Source organism: Gymnoscopelus microlampas, assembly GCF_963454915.1.
Source record: "Gymnoscopelus microlampas genome assembly, chromosome: 6".
Taxonomy (NCBI): Eukaryota; Metazoa; Chordata; class Actinopteri; order Myctophiformes; family Myctophidae; genus Gymnoscopelus; species Gymnoscopelus microlampas.
Window position 1 is genome coordinate 2,618,061 of NC_139943.1, and position 21,543 is coordinate 2,639,603.

General features: G+C 43.0%; 3 protein-coding genes across 5 annotated transcripts in view; 1 reads left to right on the forward strand and 2 right to left on the reverse strand.

Annotated features, from left to right (window-relative positions):
- Positions 1–3,786, forward strand: part of LOC311047743 (arg8-vasotocin receptor-like) — a 5,920-nt gene extending 2,134 nt beyond the window's left edge. The window contains exons 2-3 of the mRNA XM_084060575.1: positions 472–1,045; positions 1,571–3,786. Coding sequence (XP_083916701.1) covers positions 472–1,045; positions 1,571–1,866 — 870 coding nt within the window. The 3' untranslated portion in view covers positions 1,867–3,786. The remainder of the gene's footprint in view (positions 1–471; positions 1,046–1,570) is intronic.
- Positions 3,787–12,323: 8,537 nt separating this feature from the next.
- Positions 12,324–13,424, reverse strand: LOC311047943 (DNA-directed RNA polymerase III subunit RPC4-like; the record flags this gene model as incomplete). Its single annotated transcript, XM_084060893.1, has 1 exon — positions 12,324–13,424. One exon carries the CDS (start codon positions 13,422–13,424, stop codon positions 12,324–12,326), a length of 1,101 nt encoding a protein of 366 aa, XP_083917019.1.
- A 3,080-nt stretch (positions 13,425–16,504) lies between these two features.
- The window catches only part of LOC311047742 (mixed lineage kinase domain-like protein), an 80,850-nt gene continuing 75,811 nt past the window's right edge, over positions 16,505–21,543 (reverse strand). For 2 of the 3 annotated variants that reach the window (XM_084060573.1, XM_084060572.1), the window contains 7 exons: positions 20,818–20,918; positions 20,136–20,265; positions 19,415–19,499; positions 19,053–19,195; positions 18,823–18,872; positions 18,586–18,732; positions 16,505–17,770 (listed from right to left, as the gene is read on the reverse strand). In XM_084060573.1, the coding sequence (XP_083916699.1) occupies positions 17,721–17,770; positions 18,586–18,732; positions 18,823–18,872; positions 19,053–19,195; positions 19,415–19,499; positions 20,136–20,265; positions 20,818–20,918 (706 nt within the window). In that variant the 3' untranslated portion in view covers positions 16,505–17,720. The remainder of the gene's footprint in view (positions 17,771–18,585; positions 18,733–18,822; positions 18,873–19,052; positions 19,196–19,414; positions 19,500–20,135; positions 20,266–20,817; positions 20,919–21,543) is intronic. The other variant, XM_084060574.1, reaches the window with a different exon arrangement.

Genomic DNA, 21,543 nt, shown 5'->3' on the forward strand with positions numbered 1-21,543 from the left:
GTGTCTCTCCAGCTCTTTATTAAACAGAAAATGCATTTTCAGTACTCTCTCCTGATTGGCTTACTTGTCACCTACCTGAAAATGTACTATATTGTGTTTACTAAGGAGCTGGAGAGACCCCTGTGACCGAACAAACGCTATGTAGCAATGATTACTATCAGAATATTAAAATATATATATTTATATATATATATATATATATATATATATATATATATATATATATATATATATATATATATATATATATATATATATATATATATATATATATATATATATATATATATATATATATATATATATATATATCACTTGTCTTACCCTACCTTTAACCAATAAAACCTTATTTTATATTTTGGCTAAGCTGATTGATTATTTTCTTACACAAAAAAACGTGTAAATGGCTGAGGTGCTCCTTTAAGTACCAGTAAGTAAAAAACAACAACCCTGTCCTCCACCCCCCTGCAGGTGACGGGGATGTTCGCCTCCACCTACATAATGGTGATGATGACGCTGGACCGCTACATCGCCATCTGCCACCCTCTGAAGACCCTGCAGCAGTCCACCAGGCGCTCCTACATCATGATCATCTCCACCTGGCTGTGCAGCCTGGCGCTCAGCACGCCCCAGTACTTCATCTTCTCCCTCAGCGAGGTCAAGCACGGCTCCGAGGTCTACGACTGCTGGGGCCACTTCGTGGGGCCGTGGGGGGTGAAGGCCTACATCACCTGGATCACCGTGGGCATCTTCCTCGTCCCCGTGGCCGTCCTGATGCTGTGCTACGGCTTCATCTGCCACAGCATCTGGAAGAACATCAAGTACAAGACCAGGAAAACGCCCGCGGGGGCGGGAGGAGGAGCCGCCGCCACCAAGAAGGGACTGATCGGGAAGACTTCGGTCAGCAGCGTCACCACCATATCCAGAGCCAAGCTGAGGACGGTCAAGATGACCTTCGTGATCGTCCTGGCGTACATCGTGTGCTGGGCGCCGTTCTTTATCGTGCAGATGTGGTCGGTGTGGGATGACAACTTCCAGTGGGATGGTGAGTAGACTTAGTAAAACTCTACCTGAGTTGGCCCTGTACTTGGATTGCTTTTTTTTTACCCCCCTCTACACCAAATCTCTTCACCAAAAAGATCACCTATTTATGGCTAATGTTTCCCCCGAGAACATGGATGCTGGGGTTCAAGTGGCTATTTGCAATAACTGGAGGGTAATAAATAAAAAAGTAATTTTAATGTGTTGCAGCGCAGAATACAGATGCTAGGGTTCAAGTGGTTAATCATGTAAAGAAAGTAACTCTGTGGACTCCTTGAAGGGATAGTCGACCCCCGAAATGACTTGTTGTCTATCGATTAGTCACCCCATGGAGACTTGAATTCATTCATGAACACAAAGAGTCTCCTTTGTGTCTCCTACCGGAACCGCTGCCTACCGGTCCGCTGGTCATCAAACGACAAAAACAAAAAAATAATCTGTGAATTCAAGGGTGATAGGGTTCATGTGGTTAATAGATTCTACCCGCAGATGTTGAATGTAATTGATCAGGTTTCCTCTTTCCTCTCAGAGTCAGAGAACACGGCGGTGACTCTGTCTGCGCTGCTGGCCAGCCTCAACAGCTGCTGCAACCCCTGGATCTACATGATCTTCAGCGGTCACCTCCTCCAGGACTTCACCCACTGCTTCCACTGTTGCTGGAAACAGGACTTCAAGAAGGAGGACTCGGACAGCAGCCTCAGGAGGACCACGCTGTTGACCAGAATGACCACCAACCGGACTAGCCCCACGTGCTCCTCGGGCACCTGGAGAGAGCTGGACAATCACTCTCCCAAGTCCTCCATTCCGTCCATACAGGCGGAATGAGCAAAACTGTTGATTTGAAATGGGAATATACTGTATATCTGAGGAGGATCTGAAGGCACCGTGGTGCTTTGATAATGGACACTACTGAAAGGGACTCAGATGTGCGCGTGCGCACACACACGCGCACACATGCACACGCGCGCACGCACACACGCACACACACACACACACACACACACACACACACACACACACACACACACACACACACACACACACACACACACACACACACACACACACACACACACACACACACACATACCTGAGGTAGATTGGTGACAGTATTTGTGAACACTGCAAATGTTTTATGAGGACTTATAATGTGGTTCATCATACAGTATATACTGTGGTGCCACAGAAACATATATGTTGTTTGCGTATATTAACTATTTTGACTAGAATGCCACTATGTTGTCTAAATGTTACTTTTGTAAAAGCAGTTGCTGCTGATGAGCATTACATCCACTGATAATTTAATTACGCGACTCATTGTGAGCTTGTAGATCGGCAATATTTGGCAAAGAGATTTTGGTGCAGACTGAAAAAAGCTGATGATTAGTGATTAATAGCCAAAACCAGGGATGTAGCCAAATGGATTTAATTTGGGAGTTCCTATTGCTGAAATCATTCTCTAAACTCCAAACCACAATTTGAAAGATTTGCTAAATTCCCATAAATCAGCAAGCATGGGAAGTGTGTGTGTGTGTGTGTGTGTGTGTGTGTGTGTGTGTGTGTGTGTGTGTGTGTGTGTATGTTTGCTACTTTCCACATTTTTGAAAGTTGTAAAAGTAGCAGATATACAAGATCACAATGTGTCGCATCGTGACACATTTTTTGAGACACTCTTGAACGACGGAGTAGGGCATTATAAAAAAAAAGAAAAGTGAATAGTTGAAATAATAGAGATACAAGGTTTCTGCCCGACAGCGACATATTGTATAGCGACAATTGCATTACTATAATTTGTATTACTATACTTGTGTGTACATTTTAGGACAGCATTTTTTTGCCATTTCTAACCCCAAGCCTAAAGCCTGAGTTATATTTGTACTTAGTTGTGTGCTGGTGACACGCACCAAAAATAGACCATTTACAAGCTCACAACACATCGTTGTGAGCTTGCCTAACCTCAACCTGAAACTGTTCCTCACAATGTCTCTTTCTCCAATTATACTATGGGGACGTTTCGTCACAAGAATAGTAATACAAGTTACCCCCCACACACACACACACACACACACACACACACACACACACACACACACACACACACACACACACACACACACACACACACACACACACACACACACACACACACACACACACACACACACACACACACGCGCACACACACACACACACACACAGAAACAATGCTGGGGGGAAAAGCCCTCACATTCCACACACACTGCAGCAAAGCGCTTCCTGAGGTCTGCTCCGTTGAGGGTGTGTGTTTTGACTTCATTTGGACTCCAGAAGCCAACAGCTCGCTGGACATGAATGTTAGAGTATCCCCGTGGGGGCTCTCAGTTACTTACTACTACAGGGGGGCGTTGTGAGCTTGTAGATAAGCTATTTTGGGCGAAGATAAACCATTAATTTACACAACACTGTGCTGTCAAACGTCTTTGAAGCTATCTATAAAATCTATGAAAAAGTTTAATCTGCAACACTGAAAAACATTGAAGATAGAGTATGTTCTATGCAGCAACACGCAACTGTAAATGGAAAAGAAAAACAAAGAAAATGACACAACAAATGAATGAATTATAGTGAAATGTATTGTGAAAGTTAAAGTTGTTTATGCTTATTTTTATAAGTTTACAAGTATATACACATTCTAAGCACTGTACATACAAAGGCACTCTTTGATGTTGACTATATCTGTAAATATAAATGATGTATGTAAATCTGGTTATTGTGACTTTTATTGTGACCTCACTGTAAAGAATATACAGTATATGTATACCATACCATTTGGGAGTGAGAATATGTTGGTATATTACGTACTCTACATCTCTCGCATTGAAGAAACGGTTAAAAAATCATGTCAGTAGTTTGTGTGGGCATGATTGACAACATCCTCCACTCTGTGCGTGTGTGCGTGCGTGCGTGAGTGTGTGCGCCCCCGCCCTGCATGCACACACTCATCCTCTGGGAGAAAACGTGAAGGGATTGAGGGGTGCACTTGACAAGCAGCTCTGGCTTTGATGGATGTCTCAAATTACCCACCTAGCGACCGCTCTGTCTAGCATTAGACATGCCAATCATGTTGTACTGTTATTTAGTTTTTACATTTCTAGGGATGCCAGGTTGACTGTGGTTAAGTTGATTGGTGCTAAGGTCATTATAGTCTAGACTAGAGAACTTATGCATTCTCACTGTCAGTGAGTACTTTTGCCAGCCGTCCTTTTATCCAACTGTGTTGTTTTTAGTCTTCAAATCCTTTGAATAGTTTATGTTTGTCTAATATTATAGTTTGCTCTTTGTCTGTGAAATCTGCTGGCAGTAGAATTGTCCATGTTTGCGCTCGAACATAATACTCCAACCACTGCACTGCCCCGTTTACTTGAATGGCCGTGCCAAATGTACTCACTCATGGCAAGGTTGTGAAAACCTGGGCTCTTATCTTAACGAGTTGATAAGCACCTTGGTGTGACTGATTAGTGGGATTGTGGTTGTTAGGTTAGTGAAGCCAGATAACCACAGGCCTTTTTCCTGAGGAAGTCCCCAACGCTTCACACACACACACACACACACACACACACACACACACACACACACACACACACACGCACACACACGCACACGCATTGGCTATCAACTGGTGGCGGAGGTCACAATCTCTCAAAGTGGAGCGCCGGACAGTTGAAGGACCCCTGAAATATGCAGCAGTCCTGAGAGCCGGTTGATTATTAACCTTAAATATCTTTACTGTAGAGGAGCTCCACACACGCACGCACGCACGCACGCACGCACACACACGCGCACACACACACACACACACACACACACACACACACACACACACACACACACACACACACACACCTCTGTCAGATGCATGGTTGCAGCGGATGGTGAAGGCTTTGCGTTTGGGATGGAAAAAGAATGTGTGTGCAACAGTGGTGGAACAAGCACTCACTTGCTGCTTCCTACGTAAACATCCCCCACAGTGTTTTTCCTGTCCTGTATTAGCCTACTACTATCTGGATAATGTTGCTGCCCTCCACTCAACACCTACGCCTGACCCTCCACCCAAACACAGAACACTGTCATCATCGATTGGCCACTTTAAACCAGACAGCCTGAAGAAGAAAAAACTCCCGCACACTGTCTTCAAATGCAATTAAAAAGTCGTAACGGTAAACAGCGTTTTGGTCTGTTAGACCTTCATCATATGATAACCTGTCTAACAGACCGGAACGTTGTTTCCCATTAAAAAAATGTAATTGCATTTGAAGACAGTGTGCGGGATTGTTTTCTTTTTCAGTGCGTTGCCCTCGTTTGGTCTTCTCCTACGCACATGTCGCCTTTGTAGGCATACAATTTTCTGGCTTTTTATAAACTAAACAGCCTAAAAAAAGGCAAGCAAATGTTTATAACTTCCGAATTCTAACAATGGCACTGATGTCCTCATTGTCCTGCGGTTAGAGTAACGGTTATATTTGTGTGATTTCTACGGCATCGTATGAGCCTCAGACACAAGGAAAGCAGCCAGCTTGGCAGACTCAACATGGTGCTTGTTTGTTGTGATTAGCAGAGAGCCCATTCAGCCCATTAATAGAGGAAATGCCACTGCCTGTTGGTCTTATGATGGCTGGAAGTGGCTGATTTAGTGCTTCCATCTCCCCCTCGCTCGGTCTTCCTGTTCTATTGTTCTCTTTGAATCATCCTCACAATAACATGTCAACCTATTCACCATTATCCCTTTTCATTCCTGCTCACGGTACAGTATGTGGCATAAACAAACAAAGCTTGTGTGATAAATATAATACAATATATCAGACAGCAGGGAGATTAACAGGGAAATGTGTAGAAATCAGCATCAATCATTGTGTCAGTGCCTTCTGCACTATACTGGCTACATGTAGAATGAAGCACAAGTCTATCATAGTCATAGTCTATCATAGTCATAGTCTATCATAGTCTATCATAATCTACCAATTATCACAAACATCAGCCTCAACAGAAAAATCCTTAAAGGTGGTGTAAGTGATATTTTATGGTTAAAAAAAAAATATATATATTATTATTTTTAAGTTAAAGCTCTATATTGTGATAGTAATCATTGCTGTATAGAGTGTCTCTCCAGCTCTTTATAAGTAAAACACTTTCAGGTGGGTCGCCAATATCAGTTCCAATTTTGTCTGCTCATGTATTTGTGTCATCACTTCCAATTTCACTTGTTTATCCTGTATCCTGTATGGATTCTCTCTCCTGATTGGATCAAATTGGTATCCTGACCTGAAAATGCATTTTCTGAAGAGACCCCTGTTCGTGAACAAACACTCTATACTACTATCAGTCATAATATAGAGCGATTTAACACTTATTCTAACAAAAATCACTTACATCATCTTACTTAAAATATGAGTCCCCTGAGGATATTAACAACCTCCGCACGGATATCGTTAGAGCTGGTAGCATATGTTTATCTTGTTTACGGAAGGGAGGTCTGCTGAGCATGCTTTTTTCATGTACCCACATGGACATGTATATTGTTATTCTAAATTCCCCAACCGGCAGCATACTGTATAATGTTTGAGTGGGCTCACGTCACCACATCCATACATTATGGTTTCCTAGAAACTATGCGTATGGTTCCTGGAAAGCTGAACTTCTTGGAATGAAACGTTGAACTGCTTCCAATGACATACAGCTGCTGGAAGCGGACATGCCTGCTTCTAATGAGTTGTAGTGGCAGTGGTCTCTCTCCGGGTCGTCCTCAGACGAGCCCTCCATCGTCGCCTCCAGTCATCCCGGTTCTCCATACATCTTGAGAACGATGAGATAGGCTACCGAAGAACAGTGGATGGGTTTGCTGGTTGGTGCAAGAGTAACTTCCTTCAATTGAATATTAAGAAAACTAAGGAGGTTATATTTGATTTTAGGACTAGTGCTCATGATGCACACCAGCAAATAGTTATTGATGGGGATGGGGTGGCGACTGTTGAGGAAGTATTTGGGTGCAACAATTGATTCCAAGCTGATATGGAATTCCAACACTGATGCCATCTATAAGAAAGGTCAGCAGAGGCTGCATTTTATGCGCAGACACACACTTTCAGATCTTGCTCGGTTAAGTTGAACCATAAGTCCAAGTATTTGAGTCCTCGACTTCCTTCAGAGCTGTTCCTCCTGTTGTTGTTAGAGGTGGATGTTCCGATAGGATGTTATCGGTTTTCTTGGCATTTAGCCGAAGACCAACCTTGGCACACTCTGACTCCACTGTGTTCAGGAGCTCCTGTGCTTGTTCTACATGGATCGAGAGCAGGCTGATGTCGTCCACATAGTCCAGGTCTGTCAGGACTACTGTGAAGTGTCGTCTCGGGGGAACGTAATTAAGTACATTTACTCAAGAACTGTACTGTCTGAGGTTGTTTATACTTAATAATGCATTATAGCTCAGAGGGAAATATTGTACTTTTTACTCCATCACATTTATTTGATAGGTTTACAGTAGTTACTAGTTACTTTGCAGATTTAGATTGTTAATACAAAACATGCTTTAACTACTTAAGTCCTATTTTGGCTATTCGACAATAGCACATAGTGTGAGCTTGTTACAGTAGAGAGTGGCAAAGAGAGTTGGTGTAGATGGAAAAAGCGGTCCAAGTGCAGAGCCAACTCAGGTCCAGTGTATGTGTAGATCTGTTATGTTTGAAGACTTTGACACACTTTGAAAAGTTTGAAAAGGAAAAAAGAATATCTGAAATGTTCTGTAGAATGAGTACTTCTCCTTTGTTACTGTAAAAGTAGGTTATACAGTATGTGGATATAGGTGTTATTGATATACTTTTTTTCAAAGAGTGAAAAGGTTTAATCTTAAAAGGCCGCTTTGATGGGTGGGTGTGTGTGTGTGTGTGTGTGTGTGTGTGTGTGTGTGTGTGTGTGTGTGTGTGTGTGTGTGTGTGTGTGTGTGTGTGTGTGGTGATGACAGAGCCAGTGGATGCAGTAGAATGTAGATTGAGTTCCACTGGGAGCAGGTCACCTAAAAGCAGTGGTGGAAAGGAGACAAAGGGTAATTTTATTTTATTATATGTTTACATTTATTGTAAAAATGGCCATTTGTACACTCTCAGAGTTAAATTAGGATTTGGAGGATTTTACAGTGTAAATGTGGGGTACCAAAGATTTAAAAAAAAAACTGATATCTGTCAGGGACCGAGTTGGCCGGAAGGAGACATAGGGAAACTTGGTTGTTGGTTTTAAAATAGTTATTTTCTTCTTTCTTTGGTTCAAATAAATGATTTAAGGAATAACAAAAATAAGTGTGCCCATAATAAATCAAATCAACTTAAATAACTAAACACAAACTGAACTGAACAACTCAACTGAACTTCAAATGACACATGAGGTGGACCTATATAGGGACGGGTCAGACCACTGTTAACACAAAGGGGCAAAAGACAAAGACTACCATTTAAACACCCTCTAATAATGAGAAGCCTAATCCCTGCCCCTCCCATGGTGCAGAGAGACTGTGGTGCAGTCCAATTGTCCACATTAGCAGCAGATCTGGAGCAGCTGATCCCCATTCCTTTGGCCAGCCCATCATCTCCATTTCTGTCAGTAGCTTCCCACAGAACTGGTAACTCAAAGAAAACTCAGTCAACTGAAATGCAAATGAATAACTCACAGATACAACGACAAAACAATAAACTATGTTATTGTCTCCGCCAGGCCGAAGGCATGGTGGAGAGTATGTTTTCACTTTGTCCGTCCGTGTGTCCGTCCGTCTGTGAACACCTAACATTGGTCAAGCTTCACGTGACATCACAATATGTAATAAATAGGTAAGACAGAATTAATCAGGAACAGTACTTCCTTTCACCACCTCGCCTGGCGGAGACCTGTGCTCCGAGGGGCACATTTTCTAGTTTCAACTGGTTTCAACTGAAAATAAACATTAAATAACTAAATAAACCAAAAGGAAATCACCATACAATATAGGCTGTCTCAATGTGTGGCTGCTGAGTCAGCCATCACACAGGTATCAAAGGTGAATATTCTGAATAATATAGACAGCTCTGCCTACAGTTCTCAGTTTAAAGGTATTAAGCAGAGTAACATGACCTCCAGTAGGTATCTAGGTAAATAGAATCTATTTACCTAGATACCAGTGAAATGGGAGTTGTGGAGTAACGCCAAAATGTCAAAGTGAGGGTTCCTTGAAATGAAGAAGTGACGTGCAGCATTACGCAGGATCCTCAAACCTTCCCATGTTAAGTGAGGTCAACCTAAACGAGGACAGTGACCTCTGTGCTGTAGCCAGGGCCGGAGTGGGACTCCAAATCTGGCCGGGAGATACACGCCCACCCAGGCCACCCTGTGCCCGCGCGTGAAGCGTGCGGGCGCGAATAACAGGTGCGCGCGCGCCGATTTTTTGGGGGGGGCCTTATTTTTTGGGGGCCTTACAAAAGGGGGGCCTTTTTGGGGGTTAAAGGTAGGGGGGAGGCCCGCAGCTGCACTGAGCTGCAAGCAACACTGACTGCATTGAATTGAAATTGACTGTGGTTGGCCTGGCCTGAGCTTAGGAGAGATTTTTTTTTGCTGCATCACTTAAGCGCCGCGCTGGCTGTGGATGGCTGGCCTGACCTGATATTTTTTTTTTATGCAAAAAAAAAAAAAAAAAAAGTTTTTTTTCTTCAGGCAGGCCACTAGAGGGCAGGCCACCGGAAATAGTCCCGGTCCTCCCGACGGCCAATCCGGGCCTGGCTGTAGCTTACTGTCTGCAGCCACTCGGCTCCCTGCGGCCGTGCATCACATCATCCCAGGACACCACACGCAGGATGTGGCATTGGCTTTAAACACATAAAACCAGACAGACAAAGTGTGGCCTGGGGGCCAATCCTGGCACGAGGCCTGTGACTTCCTTCCTAAAATGTATTATTTGTGAGCCGTCAGTATAGCACGAGAAGTCGTTAATAAACAGAAAATACATGTTCAGGTGGGTTGCAAATTCCAGCCAATCGAGAGTCAATCGAAAGAACCCATTCATCAATTTGATAGTGTTCCAGTTCCAATTGTGTCTGCTCATTTATTTTTTTATCACCTCCAATGTCACTTGTTTATCCTGTATCCTGTATGAGTTCTCAAGAATCAAGAAGGTTTTTTCGCCCCACTCATACAGGTACAAGAAACGAAATGCTATTTTGTGAGGTCCACAAAGAACTCTGCTACAACAATGACAATAGTAATAATACAAACTAGAAAAAGTGCTCCTCGGAGCACAGGTCTCCGCCAGGTCAGGTACGTTATTGTGGCCTCCTGGTGGCACTATAATGTGAAAAGGGTGCCATTTATTCTTAGGCCTTTCACGGCAATCGGACACTGCATTCATGATTTGATGCATTTTGTTCCAAAAATGTGTTTTGCTAAATTAGACCTGGTGGCACTATAACAGTCCAATGTGAAAAGGGTGGCATTTCTTCCTCGGCTTTGTGGGGTGCGTGTGAAATTTCATGGAAATCGCAAGCTGCGTGCATAATTTGAGGCATTTTGTTCAAAACGGACAAATCCTGCAAACTTTGGAAGCCAACCTTAGCCAATGAGGATGGAATATGGGAAATCGGACAGATTTGTGTTGATCACATGACTATAGAGATACTGTGTAGCGATTTGCATGACGTTTGGATAAAATCTGTAGGAGTACTATCCACTGTTATAGCGCCGGTGGCGCTATACGGACGGACGGACGGACGGACGGACAGGGTGCAAAACATACTCTCTCGCCATGCCTTTCGGCCTGGTGGAGACAATTAATAACTAAGATAAAAGAGTTCCCTCCCCTGATTGGATCAAATTCCTGACCGAAAATGTCTTTTCTGTTTATTAAAGAGCTGGAGGGACAGTTATTGAACAAACACTTCTAGACACTATAGCAATGATTACTATGGGGATATAGAGCTACAGTATTTAACTCTTCTTTTTTTTTTAAATCACTTACTGCACCTTTAACTGAACAGGGCTGTCATAAAGAATACAGGGCAAAACAGAAGACATGAAACTTCCCCGATTCGTGCAAAGATTAAATCAGTGTTTTACTCCAGAGACACACAGACTTTACAGGCCGTCCTGTGTGAAAACAGTGGAGTTTGACCACAGCTCAGCAGACAGAAGGGGTTGCGTCATGGCCATTAGTAAGCGCTGTTCAGTGCAAGATTCCCTGGTGAGATCCTCTGGACATCCCCAGCTTAACCCTGGATGCTGGGCAGATGGGAACGGACTCTGGTGCCTGTTAGCGCTCATAAATATCACCATCACACACAGTCACACATCAACACCGACGCCACACTGCTCTCAGGGAGTCAATTGAAACAAGATGAGGGTCTAATAACTGACTGCTCCAATGCAGTTGTGGGAAAAGTGCTTAGATTTCGGACCTAAGTAAAAGCAGCAATACCAGAGTGTAAAAATAACTTTGTTACAAGTAATAAAAGTCCCGCATACTGTCCAAGAACTAAAAGTAAAAGTACTCATTATGCAGAATGCCCATTTCAGAATCAATATATCATGATATTGGACTAATATAATCGATCATTAACACCCTATTTTATAATTCGGCTATTGCAATGCGATGAATCGTGAGCTGGTAGATCGGCTACCTTTTAAACGCTAGAGGTTCGGCCTGCTACGCGGCCCTCACACCTGCAGTCGCACCGCCGATCTGACCGATATGCCCATATATGGAGATCTTTGTATCCGTCATTCCTTGTCCCTTTTATGCCCATATATGGAGATCCCTGATGTCATCGGTATATGCCCATATATGGGTTATGTGACGGAGTTATGTCTGAGTCATAGTGACGGCTGGCCTCTAATTTGGATAATCAAAATCTAATTTATAATCAAAATCTGCAAAGTAACTCCCTTACATTAAATTTGTCTTATGAACCTTTTACATTTAACGTGAGCGGATTGTCCCGTGACATGTGAGAAATGACTTCATGTGGCTTTCGGCTTTCAGTATTAACAGGTGTGAATTGTTCCATTTTGGGACACATTGTTTGTCTTGGATTGCATCACAGATGTGACACGCCCATTTATGAAACCAGATTTTCAGTCCCGAAGTGCCCTGAGAATCTCTCTCCCTCCCCCCTATCTCCCTCCCCCCCACTCTCTCTCTCTCTCTCTCTCTCTGTGCAGAAGCACAATCCACAATTGTGATGGTTAGGACCTTGGGGTTTCTATGGCATTTTACTGTGATAGAATCCATTGGAACATCATCATGTTCTGTTCTCCAGGAGAGCCTCAAAGTCTGGCGAGCAAACCAGTTTCTGTTTGATGTGTCCCAACACCGTCATGTCCCCTGTTCCCCCGTCCGTACCAATGGACACCAGGTCCTGAAGAAAAGCACATGGAGTGCCCAAAGCCACGTCAAGCGTGATGTCTCCCAGAATGAGCTGAACGCGGCCAGACTTCCGCACCACCATCTTTCCCACCAGACCCTCCCTCAGGTCACGCAGGGTGCAGTTATTCTCCTCTGCTTGCTTTCCTTGAGACTCTGTCCTTACCGGACTGGACTCTTTGGCTCGGGGCAGGCCAGGCAGGGAGTCAGGAAGCTGCATGAAGAGCAGCTCCTCCCCTGTGCTGAGACTCCATCTGTGCAGGAGGTCAGGCAGAATGTCAGGCTCAGGGAGAGAGGGGGGCTGGGACCAACTGTCCGCCGGCTCCTTCTTAATCGGGAGGGCACCATCTTCAGGCGGCTCCTGTTTCACTCTTATCACAGGTCCTGGCCCTCCTTCATCGTCCTCGACCTTCTCAACTTTAAGAAGAGTGTCAGCGTATTCCTCCTTGAATCCCCACCCTGATACAGCGAGGGGGAGCTGGACAGGACAGTTTCTCTCTTCACTCCTCAAAGAAGGATCATCTAAAATGTTGACTCGCTCCAGATTGCGTACGAGCTCTGTTTCCTCCTCGGCCTCCCTCTTGATTTTGATGATGGGTGAGGGTCCCACGCTTTCATGGGCACCTCTCCTCTTCACCTTCATCTCCAAAGGACGCTCTTCAAAGATAGAGTGGGACTGGATAAGCTCTGGTCGACCCCTGCCCCCCCTTCCTCCATCCCTCCTCTCTCTCCTTGGTCCGCCTTCAGCTTTTGGTTCTCTTCCTTTGTCTCCTTTGGTCTTTCGTCCGATAAGGTTTGGGGTAAAAGTATCCTTCCTCGCCCCTCCCAAGGTGAGGTCTCTGGCGCGCATGGTGGGGAGGCGTCCAGGAGACAGGGCAGCTGGCAGTCTGTGTCCCATCAGCATGCCCCTGCCACTGCCTCTTGGTGTGGATGGGGATGCACACTGACCACTGGAGTCACTAGAGCCTGATTCAGCCATCTTCAACGTATCTCCTCAGATCATTAGACATACTGGATGCCGGCACTTCTGTCATCACTTATATACGTCATCCGTGCCCAAATTTGGACAAGCCAAGCCCCCATTGACTTCCATCTATCCATGACTCAGACATAACATAACGTCATATGACATCAGACCCAAACAAACCGTGTCATCATGACATCACACTCAAACAAATCATATAAGGATCCATGTAAATTTGGGTAAAACTAACTTAGAACTCTGGTCGTTATGGTTACTGCTGTGAGTCGGTCAGATAGGCATTGTCCAGAACCACCGATCTGACCGATACACCCATGCGCCAGGCATTGTCCAGAGCCACAGATCCGATCGGTATACCCATACAGTCATATATGTGCATATATGGGACCTTATCGATTTATCGACAAGGACTCGAGGGAGTGCGGTGCCCGCCATCGAGTTGCCCACATGTGGGCACCTGTACCAGGAGCTATTACTGAGAGTTGACACTCATTTGGAAATGCGTCACACCTTTGGGGAATCAGTAATAACCTATGCCCATATATGGGCATACACTGATGACATCAGGGATCTCCATATATGGGCATAAAAGGGACACAGGTAGACAGATACAGCGGGTACTCTGACATGGCCCCCGTAACGCCCATACAGTATACGGGCATATCGGTCGGATCGGTAGGTGTGATGGATAGTAGAACCTCTAGTTATAAAAAGGTGTTTTTTAAAAAGAAAATAGTTAAAACATTAGTGAAAACTATTCAGTGGGGCACTAACGTTAGCCTACTGGCTGTGAGCAAAATAAATCTAGTGCAAGATTAGCTCTGGACAGACAGACAGACAGACAGACAGACAGACAGACAGGACTGGAGGTATGGAATAATTTCTTTATTTTTGGAACACAGTTCATATATTACGTGATATTAAAAAAAGGTCTATGGGATTTTGAATGGGAGAGATTCTTCATGATCCTGGTGGTATGGTATGATGTCAGTAGCCTACTATGATGCTCAGGGATCTCCATATATGACCATAGAAGGGACACAGACACACATACATCGAGATGGCGAAGCACATTGGCTGACGGCCGAGGATCTCCGTATCAAGTGTTTTGACCAAAGAGTGTGAGGGTTCTGGGATCGCCATATGGAGAAGTGTTTCAACCAGCTAGGGTCTTCAGCGTTATTCAGACCATGGACCCTTTAGCTGAGACAAACATGAAGCAAGGACTCCCACTACATATTGGATAAAATTATGTTGCAGATTCAACTCTACCCCTGATTGATTTATGTACTTTATTTAGTAAGACATGAGAACATCAGTACATCACTACATCTCTTCAGCCAAAATAGCTAATCTACAAGCTCACATCTGCTATTTTTGGTGAATAGGGAAGATTAGAGATGCCAAGTGGTTAACCCCCTATTGAAGACCCCTGGTTTAAACCAATCAGCTTGGGGGGATTTGGGGACCTCCATATTAACCTCCACTTAATAGTCCAGATACATGACCCTTGTTTTTGACCCCATGAACATCTCAATGGCCTCTTGGATGCCAGGTCACTGTTGACCTGGTATCCTACAGTGTGTACATAGTTTCAATGTACAGGCTGATGATATAGGTTCTTGGTTTACTTATGCATTAGTTTACTATTAGATTACAATGATTAGTTGTATTAGTTTGTGTATTTGTTTATTATTAGATCACTGTTTCTATGCATTTGATGTATTATCTTGTGTTGTCCTTGCTTACTTACTGTAAATCGCTCTGGATTAAGAGTGTCTGCTAAATGCCTTAATTGTAAATACCTAAAAAGAAAAACTTCATCATAAAGCATAAAAACGAAACAAACTAACTGGTCAAACATTGGCCAAATTGTCAAATAATATAAGAAAGAGGAGAATATTGTAGATTGTAGATCTGGTCCCCAGTTCAAATATGATTATTTTGGGGGGTCGACAGCCTGAAAAGGTTGAGAACCACTGGTCCGTACAACACTTTGGTCAATGACAGTTGTTTTTAAACGTGTTCTACAAATAAATGTCCATTTTGGGGCATAATTATTCCACACATATACATATTAGGAATTGAAGGAATAATATGACTGTATCTGTGTGTGCGTGTGCGTGTGCGTGTGCGTGTGTGTGTGTGTGGCCAGGGTACACTTTTGCTAGGTCTTCAATGCGATGGTGACACCTGCTGGTTAAACAGGAACAACACAATGTTGGTTTATGCCAATAAATGCCCTCATGTAAAGCATTTTTATCTGATCGGTGATCATTTTCTCATAGAGTTATAATGTATCAGAGTGCAATACACTCCCCAACCGATAGGGTCATGTCAGTTGAAAGCATACACGAAAATACGGAGAAAATGGCCGCCGATTGGATTAAAATGCTTTTTATTGAACAATTATTGCAGTTGATTTGCTTTGTTTAAAGCACCATGAATTCAAGGCTTCATGGGGTGTGTAATTGATTGGGGGGGTGAACTACTCCTTTAATGTTTATTTTTTTCTAAAACAAACGTGTATAATATACATTGTATCATTAGGACCCCCTCGAAATGCTACATCTCAAGGGGTTATTATTCGTAATAAAGATTTTCAATCATCATCATGTTCTCAATCTCATCATCTTCTACCCTGCTGTGTTCACCCCGCCCTCTAGTGGTTCCAAATTGCAATTGTAATAGTAATGTAGTCAATAGAATGGGGAGTTTGGATCATTCTTTGCACTAAGAATTGCTGTGTAGCATATTTGTAGCAATTGCAGCTGAACCTGCTTTGATGTACACAGTGGTTCAATGTGTCACATGTACTTACTGTACCTACATACTAATAATAATTCTTGAACTGCTTAAACTGCCACAGTTGAGATTTAAAGCTAATTTTAGTATCCCTCTTCCAATGTAATAAAATGTGTATCACTTTTACTCTTTGTATTACTTTTGTGCGTGCGTGTCTTTGTGTTCAGAATTGTACATCAGAACTGAAGCCATTCCTTCTTTGTTTATATTGGTAAAGCTGTTAGAGAGCACTCACAACTCACGTGGTCATATTGCACCATTGTTTAATAACCAGGATCATTTACATAATGATATCAACAACAGATATACAGCGAAGAGTCATGTTATACAGTACCTCCTAAACACACTGATACGACTACTTCTCATCCTTAAGCCCATGACCCACATCATTCCAACAAACTTTGCTAGTTTGGGAGGCAGAGCAGAGGCAGCTCCACTGATCACGTCCAACCCAGATTTGGCTCTAACAAAGGTTTGAATTCGTTCTCCTGCTATGCCACTAAAATGTGGAATGCCCTACCAAAAGTGGTGAAGGAGTGTAAAACCCTACTCTCCTTCAAAAATGCCCTAAAAGAGTACCTACAAGTGGCTGCAATTCGAAACTGGCCCCTGTCAAAGTCCAAACCTAAATATCACTGGGATTGGTATTTAAGACAGTCAAAGTCAATACCCTCATACCTGTCTAACTACTTCTCCAAAGTGAGTGACACACCCACAGCCACAACACTAGAGGGAGCGACCATGATATGATCTGGTACCACACAAAGTTACAATGTGGAATACCCATAGACATATAAAGGTAGACGCCTCCTCTGGCTCTGAAGCGTCTGTATGGCGGACGCGCTTCCGCTTTTGGGGGTTAGCTGGAAATTTCCGCGTGCGTCACAGAGGCAGGTGGGGGCAGGTGGGGGCGGGACAACTAGATTCTGACAAGTCCTGGAAAACACGCGCTGTGGTTGGCCAGTAGTCAACACGCTGTGATTGGCCAGTGCCCGTTCCCCCCGGAAATATGGCGGCCACCATACCAAACAGGTCGCTCCAACGAACTGCAGAGGCCAATGAGGTATCTAGGTTTCTATATCTATGGAATGCCCTGACACCATCCAATAAAGGATGTGAAACACTGGTTTCTTTCAAAACTGTCCTGAGAATTCTTACATTTCTGACTAATAAAGTATTCAATCAATCAATCAATCAATCAATCAATCAATAATCATGTCCTGAACATAATCAACCCCTGCTCATTGTTCTCCATAAAAATCATATTATTAAATTGATGGTCAGCCACATCTAAACATCTATTTTGATGGGCTGTGTCCATGGAGAGAAAAGGCTTTATCTCCCACGTGTACAAAAAGGCAGGAATTGTAAACTTATACTAACAATAAACATATTTTTTTTTGGAGGTTGAACAGTGACAAGACTTTTAGGTCCTGAACTGTAACACATGGTACAATATACATCCATGCATAAACACCACCTGTTGGCTTACTCCTCCTCAAACTGCTCCACCACCTGGCGCAGCTTGTCCACCAGCACTGTAGAATAGAGATAAATATCATTTATTTTGTGGGATGTTTACGACTGAAACCAAAAGGCATGAGTTGAAATGACCAAAGGGGTACAGCAACAGTGACCAATGAGGTTAGGGTTAGAGGGACACAAGAACGCTCGCCCCAAAACACGCTCGCCCCGGGTCAAATCGGGCGACCTCGGAACGGTCACCATCAGGTATTCCTAAACAAAACCTCAGAAAAACTATGCCTAAACCTAACCTTATTCCTAAACGTGATCTCAGTAAAACAAATACAGAAATACAATAACCGCCGGGGGCGATCGGTCCGTGGAAGAAATGGGGGCGAGTGTGTTTTGGGGTGAGTGTTCTGGTTACCGGTTAGAGAGATAAAACCGGTGTTATTAATGTGAAACAATAAAATAAACTTTAATTTAATGCATTTTGACACTTGCATTTCTGGTCTGAAGAGTGAGTAGACTCTTCATCCCATTGGAATTGTTTGCCCAGTCTACTCTAAATGGTAAATGGACTGAATTTATAGAGCGATTTACAATGTATTTCACATTCACCCATTCACATATTGATAGCAGAGGAAACCATGCAAGTCACCAACTTTCTCATTGGGAGCAGTTAGGGGTTCAGTGTCGCAGTTAGGGGTTCAGTGTCTTGCTCAAGGACACTTCGACACGTAGCCAGGAGGAGCCAGGGGTCGAACCTGGAACCTTCGGATTCCAAGACGTCCGCTCTACCTCCAGAGCCACTGCCGCCCCACTACTCTACTCTGTCTTCCCTGGGATAACACTCAACCTGTGTCCAAAAGAAGCTAAACAGAATTACCTCCAGCTGTTGGCCTTTGGAAAGGATCATACCCACGACAGGCATCGATCAGTTGTCCCAGCTTTTTAGGACAGTCCGCAGGAAGTCGTTCTAGCACTTGCTTCTCCTCACACACTCTCTTATGAATGTCGAGATCTGTGGTACAATCTGTTATGAGAGAAATAGTTCATACAATGTGTAAAGAAAGTGTGCAAGAAAGGTACAGTCTGTGTTAACCACTGTTTTCAGGACACACACCGGCAAGGGGTTTCATACGGGTTGCGATTTCCCACAGGACCATTCCAAGACTGGGAAAAGAAAAGAGAAATACAGTGTGGTTTGGTTCATTCATTAATTTCAGTTGGCTATATAGGTCCAATTAGAGTTAATTGGTTATCCATTGTTTTACAACTTTATTGTATTTAGGCATTTTATTTGTTTGTATGTGTTATACTATGTTATTATTCTTATTACTGTAGAGGACTGACCTGTAAATCTCACATATCTTGCAGTATGGATGGTTGACACTGCTCAGCTGCTCAGGTGATCGGTAGCGCAGGGAGCTCTTCTTTGGGCCCTCAGGGCTCCTTCTCAAGGACGTCTCTGTTTGTGCCAGCTCCAAACCACCCAGCTAGTGACAAAACAGACAGCCAACCAATGAATGATAATACAAAATAATAATTACCTTAGGAAATACAGAAAAATGTGTTGGTGTGTTAGCCGAAAGAATACAATTAAAATTGTGACATTTGAAAGATCATATACATGCAGTGAGTTGCGAACAAAATGAATCAAAACTAAATTAATAATTTCATATCAACTTAATATGAAATATTTAACTCTGTCATACCTTAAGTCTGTAGCCTTGATCTACCATGAACTTGTCACTGGTGATGCTCCCATGGACTTTGGATTTTTGTTCTGTCTGGTGTAATCTAAGAGGAAGCAATAGTAGTCACTATAGTCAGTGTGTAATTTATCAGAATCAACTTGTAAGAGATTTAAAAGGTGTGGCTTAACCCTGCCTGGACACTAGGAATGTGTTTTTTTTTTTAAATCAATTTGTCAATAATCAACTTAATGAACTTGTCAATGGAAGAATTCTGTTGACCGGATCTGTAGAGGGTGCAGCGGAGTAACTAAATAATGTTTTACTTCCAGTGAAATATTTTACATTTTGGCCAAAAAGTGTATTTTAGACGTGAGGTGGGGGCTCAGAGTGTCCTCACTTAGTAGAGTTGTCTTTCAACTCCATTAAACCGTCTTTGTTTTGGTGAGTAGCGAAAGTGTATTTTAAATTTTGACTGCACCCACTTTTTTACCTTGTAAACCTGTGATGTGACAATAAATCTGATTCTGATTCTGATTGTGATTCTGATTCTGACGTCGTGCATGTGCGCTTGCCGTGCGCGTGGGAGGGAATAATCATCGTATACCCTTCAAAAGACCTAGAACACACCACTGGAATGTACCATGTGTCAAAACATCAAGTCAGATTCTTACTTATTGAACTCATTCTGAATCTAATTGGTTTGTTTTTCTCAACCAAAGACTTTCCACTGAGAACTCACCTGTAGATGCCCTGTGCAGCATCCAGACACATGCGAGCCTTCCTGGCCCAAGGTAGTTTGAACTTGGAGTTGTTGTTCAGAACCTCTCTCAGACTTCCCTTGGCACAGTACTCCATCACTATGAGTCCTGCTGGCAGGGAAAAGGATATATCATATGTTATAGGACAGTGGTTCTAAACCTTTTTAGGCTGCGACCCCCAAAAATAATCACATTTGAACTGGGGACCCCCCCCCCCCCCCACCCTGATAAGCACTTGGAATTGTAGGAGTTGAGGCATTAAATTTAGTTTGACTCGGTTCCCACAGATAAATATTATGAAAATAGCAGATCTACAAGCTCACAATGCCAAACAAAGAGAGGCGTTGTGAGCTTGTAGATCTGCTATTTTCACAACATTTGCCTCTTTCTTATATCATTTGACAATTTGGCCAATGTTTGACCAGTTTTTATAGTTTGTTGATGCATTGATGATTAATTTAATTAATTTTATTTATTTAAATTTAAATCTTTAAATTGTCACTTTACTGTCATCTGGGGACCCCCTGAAAATCATGACCCTGGGGGTCCCGACCCCCAGGGAACCACTGATATAGCAGACAGGTGCAAAGTAGAAAAATGAAACCAGATGACGTGGTTTCAATAATGCTTCTCAAGTAAAGCACAATTATAAAAATGACTCACCATCGGCACCCTCGAAACAGACTCCAAACATCCGCAGTATGTGTGGTGATTCATAGAGCGTCATGGTTTTGATCTCTTTCTCGAATATCTTCATCACCTCACTTTTAGGGAAATAATACAATACATAGATTAACATCCAGCCAGGCCCGCTCTCTCCCCACACTGTATAATAATAATAATACAATACATAGATTAACACCCAGCCAGGCCCGCTCTCTCCCCACACTGTACCTGATTGACAGTAATGTTAATCTATTTTGTTCAATTACAGCAGATGGTTCTAAAACTTTTTCATGCAAGGACCCCCAAATTGATATGTATTTGGCCGTGGAACCCCTTCTGAAAATATTTTGTGCCAGGGACCCCAAGAAGAGAAGATGTGTGTAAAAAACATTATTCAAACTTTTCCAAACATCTCCGATATATTGTATTTGTAAAAATAAATAAGGCCATGGTTATGTATATCACCCGGCATTAATCGTTGCGTTTGGCATCAGACGAATGCCCAATAGGGCACAGCAGTGGTGGACAATTTGTGGTTCCACTGATCCAAAGCCCATTAATTAGAGATTAATGGGCTTTGGATAGAGAGCCCATAGCCCATAGAGATTTCCAAAATGATTTATATCAATTATTTTAAGCCTAGAATCAAGCCATCCAGGCTCCTGGTGAATCATGACCTTCTTCTTCACAGAATCATATATTGTATTATTATAGTATAAAAAT